This window comes from Neomonachus schauinslandi, chromosome 14 (assembly GCF_002201575.2).
Source record: "Neomonachus schauinslandi chromosome 14, ASM220157v2, whole genome shotgun sequence".
Taxonomy (NCBI): domain Eukaryota; kingdom Metazoa; phylum Chordata; class Mammalia; order Carnivora; family Phocidae; genus Neomonachus; species Neomonachus schauinslandi.
The window spans coordinates 65,349,914-65,361,308 of NC_058416.1; the positions used below are offsets into that span (position 1 = coordinate 65,349,914).

Here is an 11,395-nt window from a genome sequence, read left to right on the forward strand (position 1 = left end):
ACCAATGAGAGGGTACCCCAGCCCAGTGCACTCTGGGCCAGTAAGAGGTGGTCTCTCGGCCTTTGAGACCCTGGCTGGTCGGAGCCCTCGGCCAATGGGAAGGGAGTCGCCTGCTAAGCGCCTGTCAGGCCTCGACCAATGGAATGGGGTCTTCCCGCCCGCCGGAGCCTGAGCCAATGAGACGCAGCCTCCCGCCTGGCTGCTCCGGGCCGAGGTCCCGGGAGGCCGCCGTGGCCTGGCCGCCGCGGGGCACGTCGGGCGGGCGCAGAACGCGGGGTGGCAAGCAGCGCTGCTAAGCCTGGGGAACCTGCGGGCACGGCCGGGCCACCGCCTGCTACAGGGTGGGCGCGCCCGCCCTGCCCAGCTCGCCCACCGCTTCCCGGCTCTTCTTGCGCGGCGGCTTCTGGATGGGGGTCTTCTTCCGGGGGGTGTCAGGCGCGGGCGCGCCGGCCGCCACCTTCTCGGGCCCCGGGGCCTCTGGCGCAGGGGACGCGCGGGCCGGCGAGGCGGGCAGCACCGAGCGCTTGGCCTTCTGCGGCGGCGCCGGCTTCTCTCGCGGGCCCTGCGCGCCCGGAGCCCCTTCGGCGCGGCCCAGGCTGCGAGTCTTGTCGCGCAGCTCCGCGGCCAGCATGGAGGCGGCCGCGGGCGCGCTGCGCGGGGGACCGCCAGCGTCCATGGGCTCCGAGAGGCCGGGGCCGCGACCCCGCGCCCGAGCCCTAGGCGGCGAGGGGGCGGCGAAGGCTGGCCCCTCCTCCGCCAGCCCCGGGGGCCGAGGCGTCGGGTCGCGGGCGCGGGGGCTGCCGGGCTCATCCGGGCGCGCCGACGTGTCGCTGGGCGTCCGTTTCCTCTTGCTGGGACTGGGCGCGGCCTCGGGTCCCGAGAGTGGCGGTGAGGGCGCACCGGCAGCGGCAGCGGCACCGTGCTTGCCGTGGATCCAGGACACCTTGGGCTTGGTGGCAGGGTCGGGTGGAGGCGGCTTCCTGCGCTCGGGAGATGGCGAAAGCGACAGGCCCCCAGCCTCGCCCGGGGCCCGGGCCGGCCGGGCCTCACGCCGGGCCACGCGCGCATACAGCGCCCCGCCGGGCCCCTCCACGCTAGACGCCGACCGCTCGCTGTCAGAGGACGCGGGGAGGGGCGCCGCCTCCTCTGTGGACGCGGGCGTGGTCACCGGTGGGGGGGATGACGCCAGCGCCTCGGTAGGGGCGGTGGGGGGCTCTGCGTCCCGGCTCTCGGTTGCGGTCTCTGACAAGGGAAGAAGAGCTGACGGTCACGGCCTCCACAGGGAGCTCGGCCGTCCAGCCTTCAGGCAAAACCCTCACCTTCCTCCTCCTCTTCCCCGCCCCAGGTGATGCTCAGTCGCCCTGGCATCTAGACACGCCTGGAGAAATCACAACACCAACCACAAACTTATTTCTGAGCCCCCAGGTTGTGCTGCCGAGTGCTGGGGAGTGAGGGGCAACATTCCTGGGGCTCAAGCCCCAACCTTGGCCTGGCCTTGCACCCCTCCCCCACCACATCCCCAACCTGGGGCGCCACATCATCAAATATGACCTTGGAACACCTCCAAGGGGATTCATTATTCCTCATTAAGAGATAAGGCTTCTAAGGCTCAGAGAGGTTAGTCACCTCCCCAAGGTCACCCAGGGGGATAGCCAGGGCACGAGAGAGGCCAAGGCCAGAAAACCAGCCAGTGAGGCTCCTTCCAGATGTCTGTGGGCCAAAACTTTAGGCAAAAGTGTGCCCCATACCCTGTAGGCCATCGGCTCCTATCTCCTCTGCCATTTCCTACCCAGGCCCAGAACCTTCTCTATGAATGGCCTCCCCAGTAAGTGAATCTGGGCTGTGGCTAGAGACCAGAGAGCCCACCCACCTCCCCAGATCCTACCCCAGTCCAGCGCTGAGCAGCACAGAACCCCACTCCGTAGCCTCAGCTCTGTGTCCAACCCCCAGTTAAGAGCATCACCACACCCTCCCTCCCCATGCTGTCTGTCCCGAGGAGCCCGGAGATCTTTTCAGCTGGAACATTTCACTTGCCTGGAGGGAGGCCCAAACAGAGCCCTACTCACCCTCGTGGGGTACGCAGTACACGGGACCCTCATCAGTGGTGTCAAAGGAGGAGAAGGAGGCCCGGGAGGACCATGATGGCGAGGGCTGCTCCAACCCCGACGGTGGCTCCAGGAAGCTACAGTTGAGTGTGTTATCCAGGTCGTGATGGGCCACTGGGGAAGGAGGGAGGCACAGCTGCCAGGGGCCCCCACCCTGCCCTGGCCTGTGCCCTCACTAGCCCTCTTGCAACAAATGGTGGAGTAACCAAGACCAGCCCTACCCTAAGACTGTGGATAGAACAGGCAATTCAACAGGCAGAGTGACACTAGACCAGGACAGGAGAATGGGTAGAGGTGAGCTGATAAAAAGAGAGAAGGAACAACGTGGTCAAAGATGCAAGGCTAGTGTGTGCAGCCAGGAAGCTGAACAAGGATGGGCTGAAGTGTTGGAAAAAGAGGGCCAGAGAGAACCCCTGGCTGGGACAGGCCATCAGGGCCTCCAAGCCATGTTCAGACCCTGCCTTGTGGGACCCAAGGACCCAGAGCCACCTCTGCTGAGTGGGCCTAGGGGTTTTCTCAGCTGTTTCCATCTTTTTTTTTTTTAAGATTTTATTTATTTGTTTGTTTGTTTATTTATTTATTTGACAGAGAGCGATTACAGGCAGGGAGAGCAGCAGGCAGAGGCAGAGGGAGAAGCAGGCTCCCCGCTGAGCAGAGAGCCCAATGATCCCAGGACCCCCAGGATCATGACCTGAGTGGAAGACAGACGCTTAACTGACTGAACCACCCAGGAGTCCCAGCTGTTTCCATCTTTACCTCCCAGGAGATGAGTCTCCCCCTCCCCTTCATCTTCAGAAACAAGTGGCAAAGAGGGAGAGTCCACTCCTGGTGTGGCTCAGTGCAGACAGACAGAAGCACCTCCCTCCCAACTGCAGTCCTGACTAGGGTGGGGGAGCCATGGAACCAGCCTGCCCACCTTCCAGAAAGGACCCAGAGCACTTCAGGCGGGTGTGGGGCGCTCCTTGTAGCAGGGTTTCCATGCACAGGTCCGACCTACCACCCCCACCGGTGCCCCACCCCCGCCAGCCCGCGTTCACCTGCAGCTACCCACCGGGACTTACAGTGCACTCCTACAGATCGTAGGGGTCCTGCCCACTGCGATGTCTACACACTGCAGATGCAATCACTCCCACTCACCGAAACAGGGCCCAAACCTCCCACACCGGCCTGCACACCTAGGACTCCTGCCTTCCTCCCCGGGCTCGCCGGTATCAGAAGCCCCTCTTTGCGTCCCTCTCCAGCCCACCCACATCAACACTCAAGGCCCCATATGTCCTGCATCGGGAGGTGTTCCCCCAGAGACCCCGTGCCGATATCCTTACCTACGACCTTGGGCAGCTTCTGCCTCCGGAGCGGGATCCGGGGCAGCTTCATGCTGATGCGGCTGAAGCGACCGCACAATCGCTGCGGCGCCTTCTTCCTCCCGAACGTGAGCTCCCTGCGGGGGCGGGGCCTGAGTAAAGGGGCGGGGCCTGGATGGGACAGTTGGATCTCGGCGGGAGCCCTGACTCAGGAAGGGCGGGGCCTGAGCTAAAGATAGGCAGTGCCACACCCCGGGGCGGGGCCCGGGGGCCGGGGTAGGGCGCGCGGCGCTACCGACAGGGTGCGGCCTGAGCCCTGGAGAGCCGGCCGGCGTCGGGCCTCACCGGCGCGCCGGGTCCTTGCCGCGGCAGGCGCAGCAGCAGCCGAGCAGCGAGAGCAGCAGGCCGAGGAGCAGCGCAAGCAACGCACCCGCGCCCATCACGCCCTTGCGCTGGTTGGTCTCTGTGGGAAGGCACCGGGGTCAGCGCGGGTGCCGGCACCCCTGGCATCCCCCTCAACAGGCTGCCCCCTCAACGACTCACCCAGGCGGCAGGCACCAGTGACCGGGTCGCACGAGTCCTCGTGGCAGCTGCAGGCCTGGGCGCAGTCCACCCCGTGGAGCCCAGGCGGGCACGTCAGGTTACAGCTGCGGGGGCACGGGGTCAGGGAGGGCCACAGCAGCCCTCCGTGATGCCCCTCGCCCTCACCCCTGCCGCCAGCTAGCCGCGGTCCCGGAGGCGGGTTCTCTATCTCCATGCTCTAGGGTTTGATGCCCACCACCACCGCCGGGCATACACTGGATGATGAGTGTTTCGGAAATGAATGTGTTGCACAAACAGCGGGATGGAATCTGGGGGACAGGGCCTGTGGTCGCTCGGCCTCAGTGTCCACTTCTGGGGCTGACTCTTGGGTGGGTGAGAAGAGGGGCTGCCAGACCACTCATGGCTGTAAGTGGAGTTCTCTGCTCTCTCTGCACTAGCTTGGGGTCACCTCAACCCTGTAGTCCTCAGAAGCCCACTGACCACAGGCGGAACTGGTTGCCAGATCCCGCTCTGAGCGCCAGCTCCACACCACTGCAGGAAACTGCCCCCCCCCCCAAAGAGCCTGACAGCACTCCCTAGCTGCGGTAAGAGGACCTAGGCAGAAGGGCCAAGCCTGGGTCTCATCTATTCGGCCACCATTAGCAGCACCTGGGGTCTGGCTGGATCCCTGTGACATGTACGTATCCCCTAACCCCCTCTGGGTCTCCGGCACTCACTGGGGCCCGTGGACGCCGGGGCTGCACAGGCAACGCCCCGACTGGAAGTCGCAGTGGCCGCTGCCGCAGTCGGCGCACACAAATGCACAGTCCTCGCCGTAAGTGCCATTGCTGCACTTGGTCTCGCACCTCGGAACGCGGGGGAGAGGGAGTCAGCGGAAATGCGAGCAAACGAAACCGAAGCCCATAGTGCCCTCCGCGGAGAGCATTCGGAGACTGGCGGGGCTAGGGGGCTGCGTGCCTGGGACACATTCGGTCATGGGCTGCTTGCTCACCGGTCGCCGATCCAGCCCGCGTTGCAGCGCGTGCACTTGCCAGTGACGTGGTTGCAGGCATGCCCGTCGCGGCAGGGCGGGCAGCGGTGGCCGCAGCCCTCGCCATAGAAGCCGGTGGCGCACGGCTGGTCGCACTTGGTGCCGTTCCAGCCGGGCTCGCAAGTCAGGCAGCGGCCCTCGGCCACCGTGCAAGGCTGCTGGCCTTTGCACTGGCCGCATCTGGGGAAGGGGCGGGAGGCTAGGCGGGGCCCAGAGCCGCCTCACCCGCCCCGCCCCACCCCGTCCCCTTCGGCGCTCCGCCCCCCCCGCCCCCCCTCCCAGGTCAGGGGCCCCGCGCTTACCGGCGGCGGCAGCCCAGGCCGTAGAAGCCGGCAGGGCACGGCTCCCGGCAGTACTTGCCCCGGTAGCCCGGCTCGCAGGCGCACGTGCCGTCCACAGGGTGGCAGCGGCCGCGAAAGCACTGGCAGTAGCGCTCGCAGCGCGCGCCAAACGTGCGCTCGCGACACTGGCAGCGGCCGCTCTGTTGCTCGCACGGCGACGTGTTGCAGGCGCACTGATTGTTGCAGCTGCGGCCCCACCAGCCTGCCTGGCACAGGCACGCGCCCGTCTGTGGGTCGCAGCGCGACGTGGCGCTGCAGTAGCACGCGCTGGCGCACTGCGCGCCCCACCAGCCAGGCTCGCAGCGACACGCGCCGCTCCGCGGGTGGCACACGCCATGCTGGCACTGGCACGCATGCTCGCAGCGTGCACCCCAGCGCCGCGCGTGACACGTACACTGGCCCGTCACGTCTTCGCACTGCCCATGCGGGTGGCAGATACACAGCTCTTTGCAGTCGGGGCCCCAGAACTGGCGCGGGCACTCTGCAGGGGCGGGCAGAGAGGGTGTCAGGCCAGGGTGCTCGCGAGGGAGCCCGGATCCAGCCAGAACCTCCCCGCGTCCCGTCCTCCACCTTTGGGGACCGTCCCCCATGCCGGATCCCGTCTCCCGATCAGACCCCTCCCCGGTCACAGGCCCTGCCCCACTGCCCAGCGCCCACCCGGATCCTCGCTCACTGGTGTCGCAGTTGGCACCGAAGTAGCCATGGCGGCAGCGGCACTCGCCCGGCCGCACGCACACTTCGTTCTCTGAGCACGTGGAGTTGCCTTCGCACACCGCTGCGGAGGAGAGGGGCCTGAGCTGCCGCCTGGCCTGCCCCCCGCACTCTCCCCTCCTCTCCGTGTCCCTGCCCCCCTGCCCAGGTCCCCAGGCTGCCCCACTCACCGACCCCACACTCGTCGCCCTGCTGCCTCCAGCCGGCGCAACACGTGGGCTCCTGGGAGCTGCAGGCAGAGAAATGGCTCCTGAGCCTGAGCTCCAAGTCCCGTCCTTGCTAGGGCTCGCCAGCGACCTCCACCCTGCCCACAGGAGCTGCTTATGGAGGCCCTGCCCCATGCCAGGTACTGAGGGAAGTTCGGGAGACTGCCAGCAAATAAGACACAGACCCCAGCCCTGGAGCAGACACTGGGAGGCAGCAGAGGGCAGACCACCAAGGGATCTAACCCCCAAGAACTTGTCAGTCCCCTCCATGAGGGGTCTTCCCTCCCCGCCCTGCATCCCACCTAACTCCTCTGTGACACCACCCCTCCCCACCTAGGCCTGAGGAAAGAACCCCAGGGGTCCCAGAAGGAGCTGGTGAGAGGTCCTTGAGTCTCCGGGACCTGCTTCAAGTGGCATCGCTGGCGGCGGCGGGGGTCCGGCCAGATGGGTGTCAGGATCTTGATGTGACATGACCTGGACAGCAGGGACTGGTGGGGCCAGATGGGCACACCTGGATACCCAGGTGGCAGATGTGCAGCCTCTGACAGAGGTGTCCACTCAGTGGAGGGGCAGGGCGTACCCGGGGAGTCCTCCACGACAGCAAGTAACGCAACACGTGAGGGGTCCAGAGCACCAGGGCAAGACTTGGGATGGAGGGAGGAGATACTAGAGCATCTATTTATGTGTTTTAAAGATCTTGTTTTAATTTTATTTGGTTTTACAAGGTACACGGTGTGACCTCAGTAGGAGGTAAATACGTTATGACTGTTGCATTTCAGGGTAGTGCAGCCTACCCAACCCTGGGCCCAAAAGTCTGCAGGCCCTGCCAGAGTGATGCATACCACCGGAGAGAGCGCTTGGGGGTTGAGATGGGGTGTGCCCACATTTGGGGAGCAAAGGAGCCTGAGAAGGAAGAGACACTCAGGCTGCAGGTTCTTGGGTCCCATCAGGCCTAGAACTTCGCCCAGATCTTAAAGGCACATAGCAGCCATTCACACTTCAGAGAAAAAGGAGTATACTCCCTCAGAAGGGTCTCATCCAGAACCAGGATGTGGTGTTGGAAGGAAGTTGGAAAGAGGCCTGAGACCCTGGTGGGTAGAACTGGCTGGGAAGGGAAAAACTGCAGGTGCCCATATCATGCCCCTCAAAATGCCCCCCCAGCCATTCCCTAGCAGAGAGCATCACCACACCCTGGATGGGCCCCCACCCCACCCAAAGGGTTTGATTCTCCTTCAGGCCAAAGATGAGGAGATTTGGGAACAGGAACCATAAAATCCCGAACTGCAAGGGGTGGACCCAGCTTCTTTTCTACAAATGAAACAGGAAACCAGGCCCGAGAACACAAAGCAGGCTTGGCCCCCACCATTGTTTCCAGCTACCCAGCCCGGCCACACGACTCACAGGTGCCCACCTGCAGGCAGAGCCAAATCCGCCAGCCTATCACCCTCCTGCCCTTTCTGCCAGTTCGGAACCCAGGTCTCTGGGTGGACAGCCTCTGCAGGTGGCCCTCCTATAAGCGGCCTTGCCGGATGGCCAGCTGGGATGGCCCTGGAAGCCCTGACCACTTTCTGCCCTGCCCTGGCTGTGGTTGGGAGTCTGGTTTTAGGGCCACACGAAGCTGGATTTGATGCCTGTGTGACTTTGGGCACAGAACTTCACCTCTCTGACTGTCAGACTCCTTATTTGTAGAATGGGGCCCAAGGGTCCGGAGGGAGTATTAAGAAAACCAAGATGTCAAGCGTTTGGCAAGAACTCAGAGCTCAGCCAAGGCCATAGACTGCTCTCCAGCCCATGCTGTGCAGGTTCCAGGAAGCCCCTGAGTTCCCCTGGTCCTGCCTCCCGCCCCCAGCACGGCTGGCACCTCGGCCCCACCCAGCAGAGCTACCCCTGGCAGGATGGAGTGCACGTGGCTTCAGCAGGACCATGAGGATGAGACTGTGGGTCAGCTGCCTTTCCTTCTGGGAGGGCTGACAGACAAGGCCAGGCTCGGGGCTGGGGGGAGGGGGGGCAAGCCCACCCTCTCCAGAGCTTACAAAAGTGAGATGAGGAGAAAAATGGCCTGGTGCAGGGGATAGTTCCCATACCTGAGCTCTAAGTTAGTGAGACCCTGGGGAGCCAGGCCACAGGCTGGGCCAGGCCCCTTAGCAAGCGGGCCTTGCCTCGGGCTGCCCCCTCTAGAGATCACTGTCATTGCAAACAAAACGGCCATGATTCAAACCGTGTGATCTTGAACCTGCCCATGCCAATGCAGCAAAGCAGCCTGGGAGAACTGCTCACTCACTGTGCCCAAGTCCACATTCTCTCTCCAATCCAGCCTGGAGGCTGCCTACCATACCACTTGGGATCCTATACTTCCCTGCTCTCCTCCTGCCCCCCCATACCCCTCCTCTGGTTTCTGCCCCCCTCCTTGGCTCTGTCATCTCCTCTCCTCTGTCCACTCCCTCAGGAAGCTCCCTGGGGCCCATCCAGCTGAGGTGCTGAAAATGCTCAGAGCCCTCCGGTGGGGCCCACCTCCCCAGACTGAATGCCGAGCCACCCCCAAACAAAGCCTTCCCCATCTCAGGTAGTGCAGTCCTTCCAGGCTGGGAGCCCGAAACTCCAGAGGCATCGGCTCTGCGACGACTGAGACAGCACACACCCGATTCATGGAGAAACACGCCGCTCTACCTTCCAAACTGGATCTAGGAGGGGATGAGCCACTTCCTCCTCTGCCCCAGCCTTGTGAGAGCCACCCTCACTCCCCCTGGTTTCTCCTGACTTCCTAGCTGGTTCCTCCTTTTAACCTCCTGAGCCAAGTTCATCTGCCACTTGGCAGCCAAACCTGGTCAGATCCCAACCCTCCTCTGTGCAATGCCCCTGGGGGTTCCCATGGCCCTCAAAGAAAAAGCCCAGGTCCTCAGAGCAGTGGGCAGACCCGCTGTGGCCTGCCCACCCTCATTCTTTGGCCTCTCCTCCACCATCCCCCTCCCAGGCTCTGCCCAGCCCCCATGGCTCCTTTCTGTGCTTCCAGAAGCCCCTGGCACTTAGAGCCTTGCCCCCAGACACCAGAGGGCTCCACCGTCTCTCCTGCAGATCTCTGCCCACTCATCATCCCTCAGTGGGTGTCTCCAGATCACCCTAAAGGACACAGCACTCCCCAACTGAACACCTCCTCCCCAGCACTTGCTAGATGTCAGATGACTTGTAAGTCTCTTCCACTGCCGGGACAGTGGTATTCGTCTCAGCCGCTGTATTGCTGCACCAACCACAGGCCTGGCGCACACAGTAGGTGCACGGGATTTTACTGGCTGTGTATGCTCCCCTCTTCTGGTTCTCCTACCTCTGGGGAAAAAGAACCCCCGGTGGAAGCCTTGGACCGGTAATGAAAGAGATGGCCCAGACCCTGGGTGGGCAGTGGCCAGAGGTGGCAGTCCTTCCCATAAACCAACCCCACATATAATCGCAATCATCCCCTCTCCACTCCATGAGGGGGGTACCACCAACAACCGCATTTGACAGAGGCAGAGACACGCCCAGAGAGGTTAAGCGATTTGTCCTGGTCCGCACAGGTGGGGAGAAGTGGCACCAGGACCGGAAACCCAAACCCGGTGTCTGGGCTACTGAAACAGGCCGCCTCGTGGGGAGGTGCCCGGGCAACGGGACGCGGGAGCGAAAAGGTTCAGGCTCCCGACAGCTCGAGCCTGCCACCGGAGCCCCCAGCACGGAGCCCCATCGGGGAAGGAGGGCTGAGGCGGAGAGACAGGGCCGGCAGCGATCGCGCCCTCCCCCTCTCCAGGCACGGCCCCGCCCGCCACTGCCACTGCATTCCTGGGGCCAGGGAGGCCCGGGAGGCGGCGGCGGCGTCGATGTGAAGCAGATGGCGGGCCAGGCCGGCCCCCGCCCCGGAGGCGGGGCTCGCAGTGGGGAGGGGTCTGCGCGCCTCGGGATCCGAGCTCGGAAACCCCGCGCGGCCCCCTCGCAGCCCCTTGTCTGCGGCGACCGCCAAGCCCCCGGACGCGGCCTCCCAGGGCCCTGCGGCTCAGGGAGCCCCGACGGGACGCAGCCTGGGGCCCCGTGGCCGCCTCTCCAGCTTCCCGCCTGCCCGGCGCACCCCCCCCCCCACCGCCCCGGCTTGAGCCAAGGCACCCCCACACGCCGGCTCCTTGGCCCCGGGTGGAGATGCCCTTGACCTCGCTATGGCCCCTGACCGGCCGACCAAGTCCTCCGAACCCTGCGCCCACTCCTAGCGTCCTGTCCTACGCTCCTTTTCCTCCGCGAAAGGTCTTCGGCCCGCCGCTCTCCGGCCAGGCCTGCCCACTGCCTGTCCCACGCTGGCTTCCCCAGCCGGCACCTCGTGGAGTCCCACGTCTGCGCGGCCCCTCCGAGCACCTAGTATCCCCACCCGGGAGTTCCATATCCGTCGGACCCCGGTGCACGTCATTGTCCTTTCGAATCCTGCTTCTGGTCCACTTTGAGCGCAGGCTTCTCAGTGCCCACCTCCATCACCACCCTCTTCCTACCCGCGCCAACTTCTAAGACACAAATCCCTCCTTCTGAGTCGCGCCAGCCTCAAGGTTCGCCGGCTCCCACCTCTCAGGAGCGCCGCTCCATCTCCACTCGACCCTCACCCTCCCTCCCGGCTCGAGCCACACTGGTGCCCGGGGCCTTTGCAAATGCCCTTCCATCGGCTTGGAATGCCCTTCCCCGACTTCACCCTACGCCTTCGCAACCCAGCCCAAGCGTTCCTTTTTCTCGGTCTGAAATCTCAGACACGGTATGTCACCCCTCGGGACGCCCACTGCACTCCGTTCTCCCCTCGACTGACTTCGCGTCTGGGGTAACCTCGGATGCACCGTCGTGGCCCGGCGCCCAGGCTCGGCCTGGAGAGGAGTCGGCGTCGGCGAGGGCGGCGGAAAGGACTAGAGCGGTTAGCTTAGGAAGGTCCCGGACGCCCCCTCCCCTCGGCCCCGAGCGTCCCCCGCGGCTCCCTCCCCCAGCCAGGCCGGGCTCCTACCCGGGCGCGCGGCACACGTTGCGGCCGCGCGGGTTCAGCTCCTGGGGCGCCGCGGGGCCGGGCAGCAGCCAGAGCAGCAGGAGCAGCAGCAGCGGCAGCAGCGGCGACGGCGGCCCCCCGGCTCCCCGGCGCCGCGCCGGCCCGGCCCCCCGGGGCCCTGCGCCC

The 11,395-nt window shown here is 64.8% G+C and overlaps 1 protein-coding gene across 1 annotated transcript; it reads right to left on the reverse strand.

Moving 5' to 3' along the window:
- On the reverse strand, positions 1 to 11,388 carry SCARF2 (scavenger receptor class F member 2; the record flags this gene model as incomplete). Its single annotated transcript, XM_021687907.2, has 11 exons — positions 1 to 1,242; positions 2,067 to 2,219; positions 3,428 to 3,543; positions 3,752 to 3,869; positions 3,950 to 4,053; positions 4,666 to 4,794; positions 4,941 to 5,159; positions 5,282 to 5,801; positions 5,994 to 6,095; positions 6,202 to 6,260; positions 11,231 to 11,388. Coding segments are annotated over 11 exons (2,586 nt in total), but the record flags the coding sequence as incomplete, so codon positions are not given.
- Between the last annotated feature and the right edge of the window lie 7 nt (positions 11,389 to 11,395).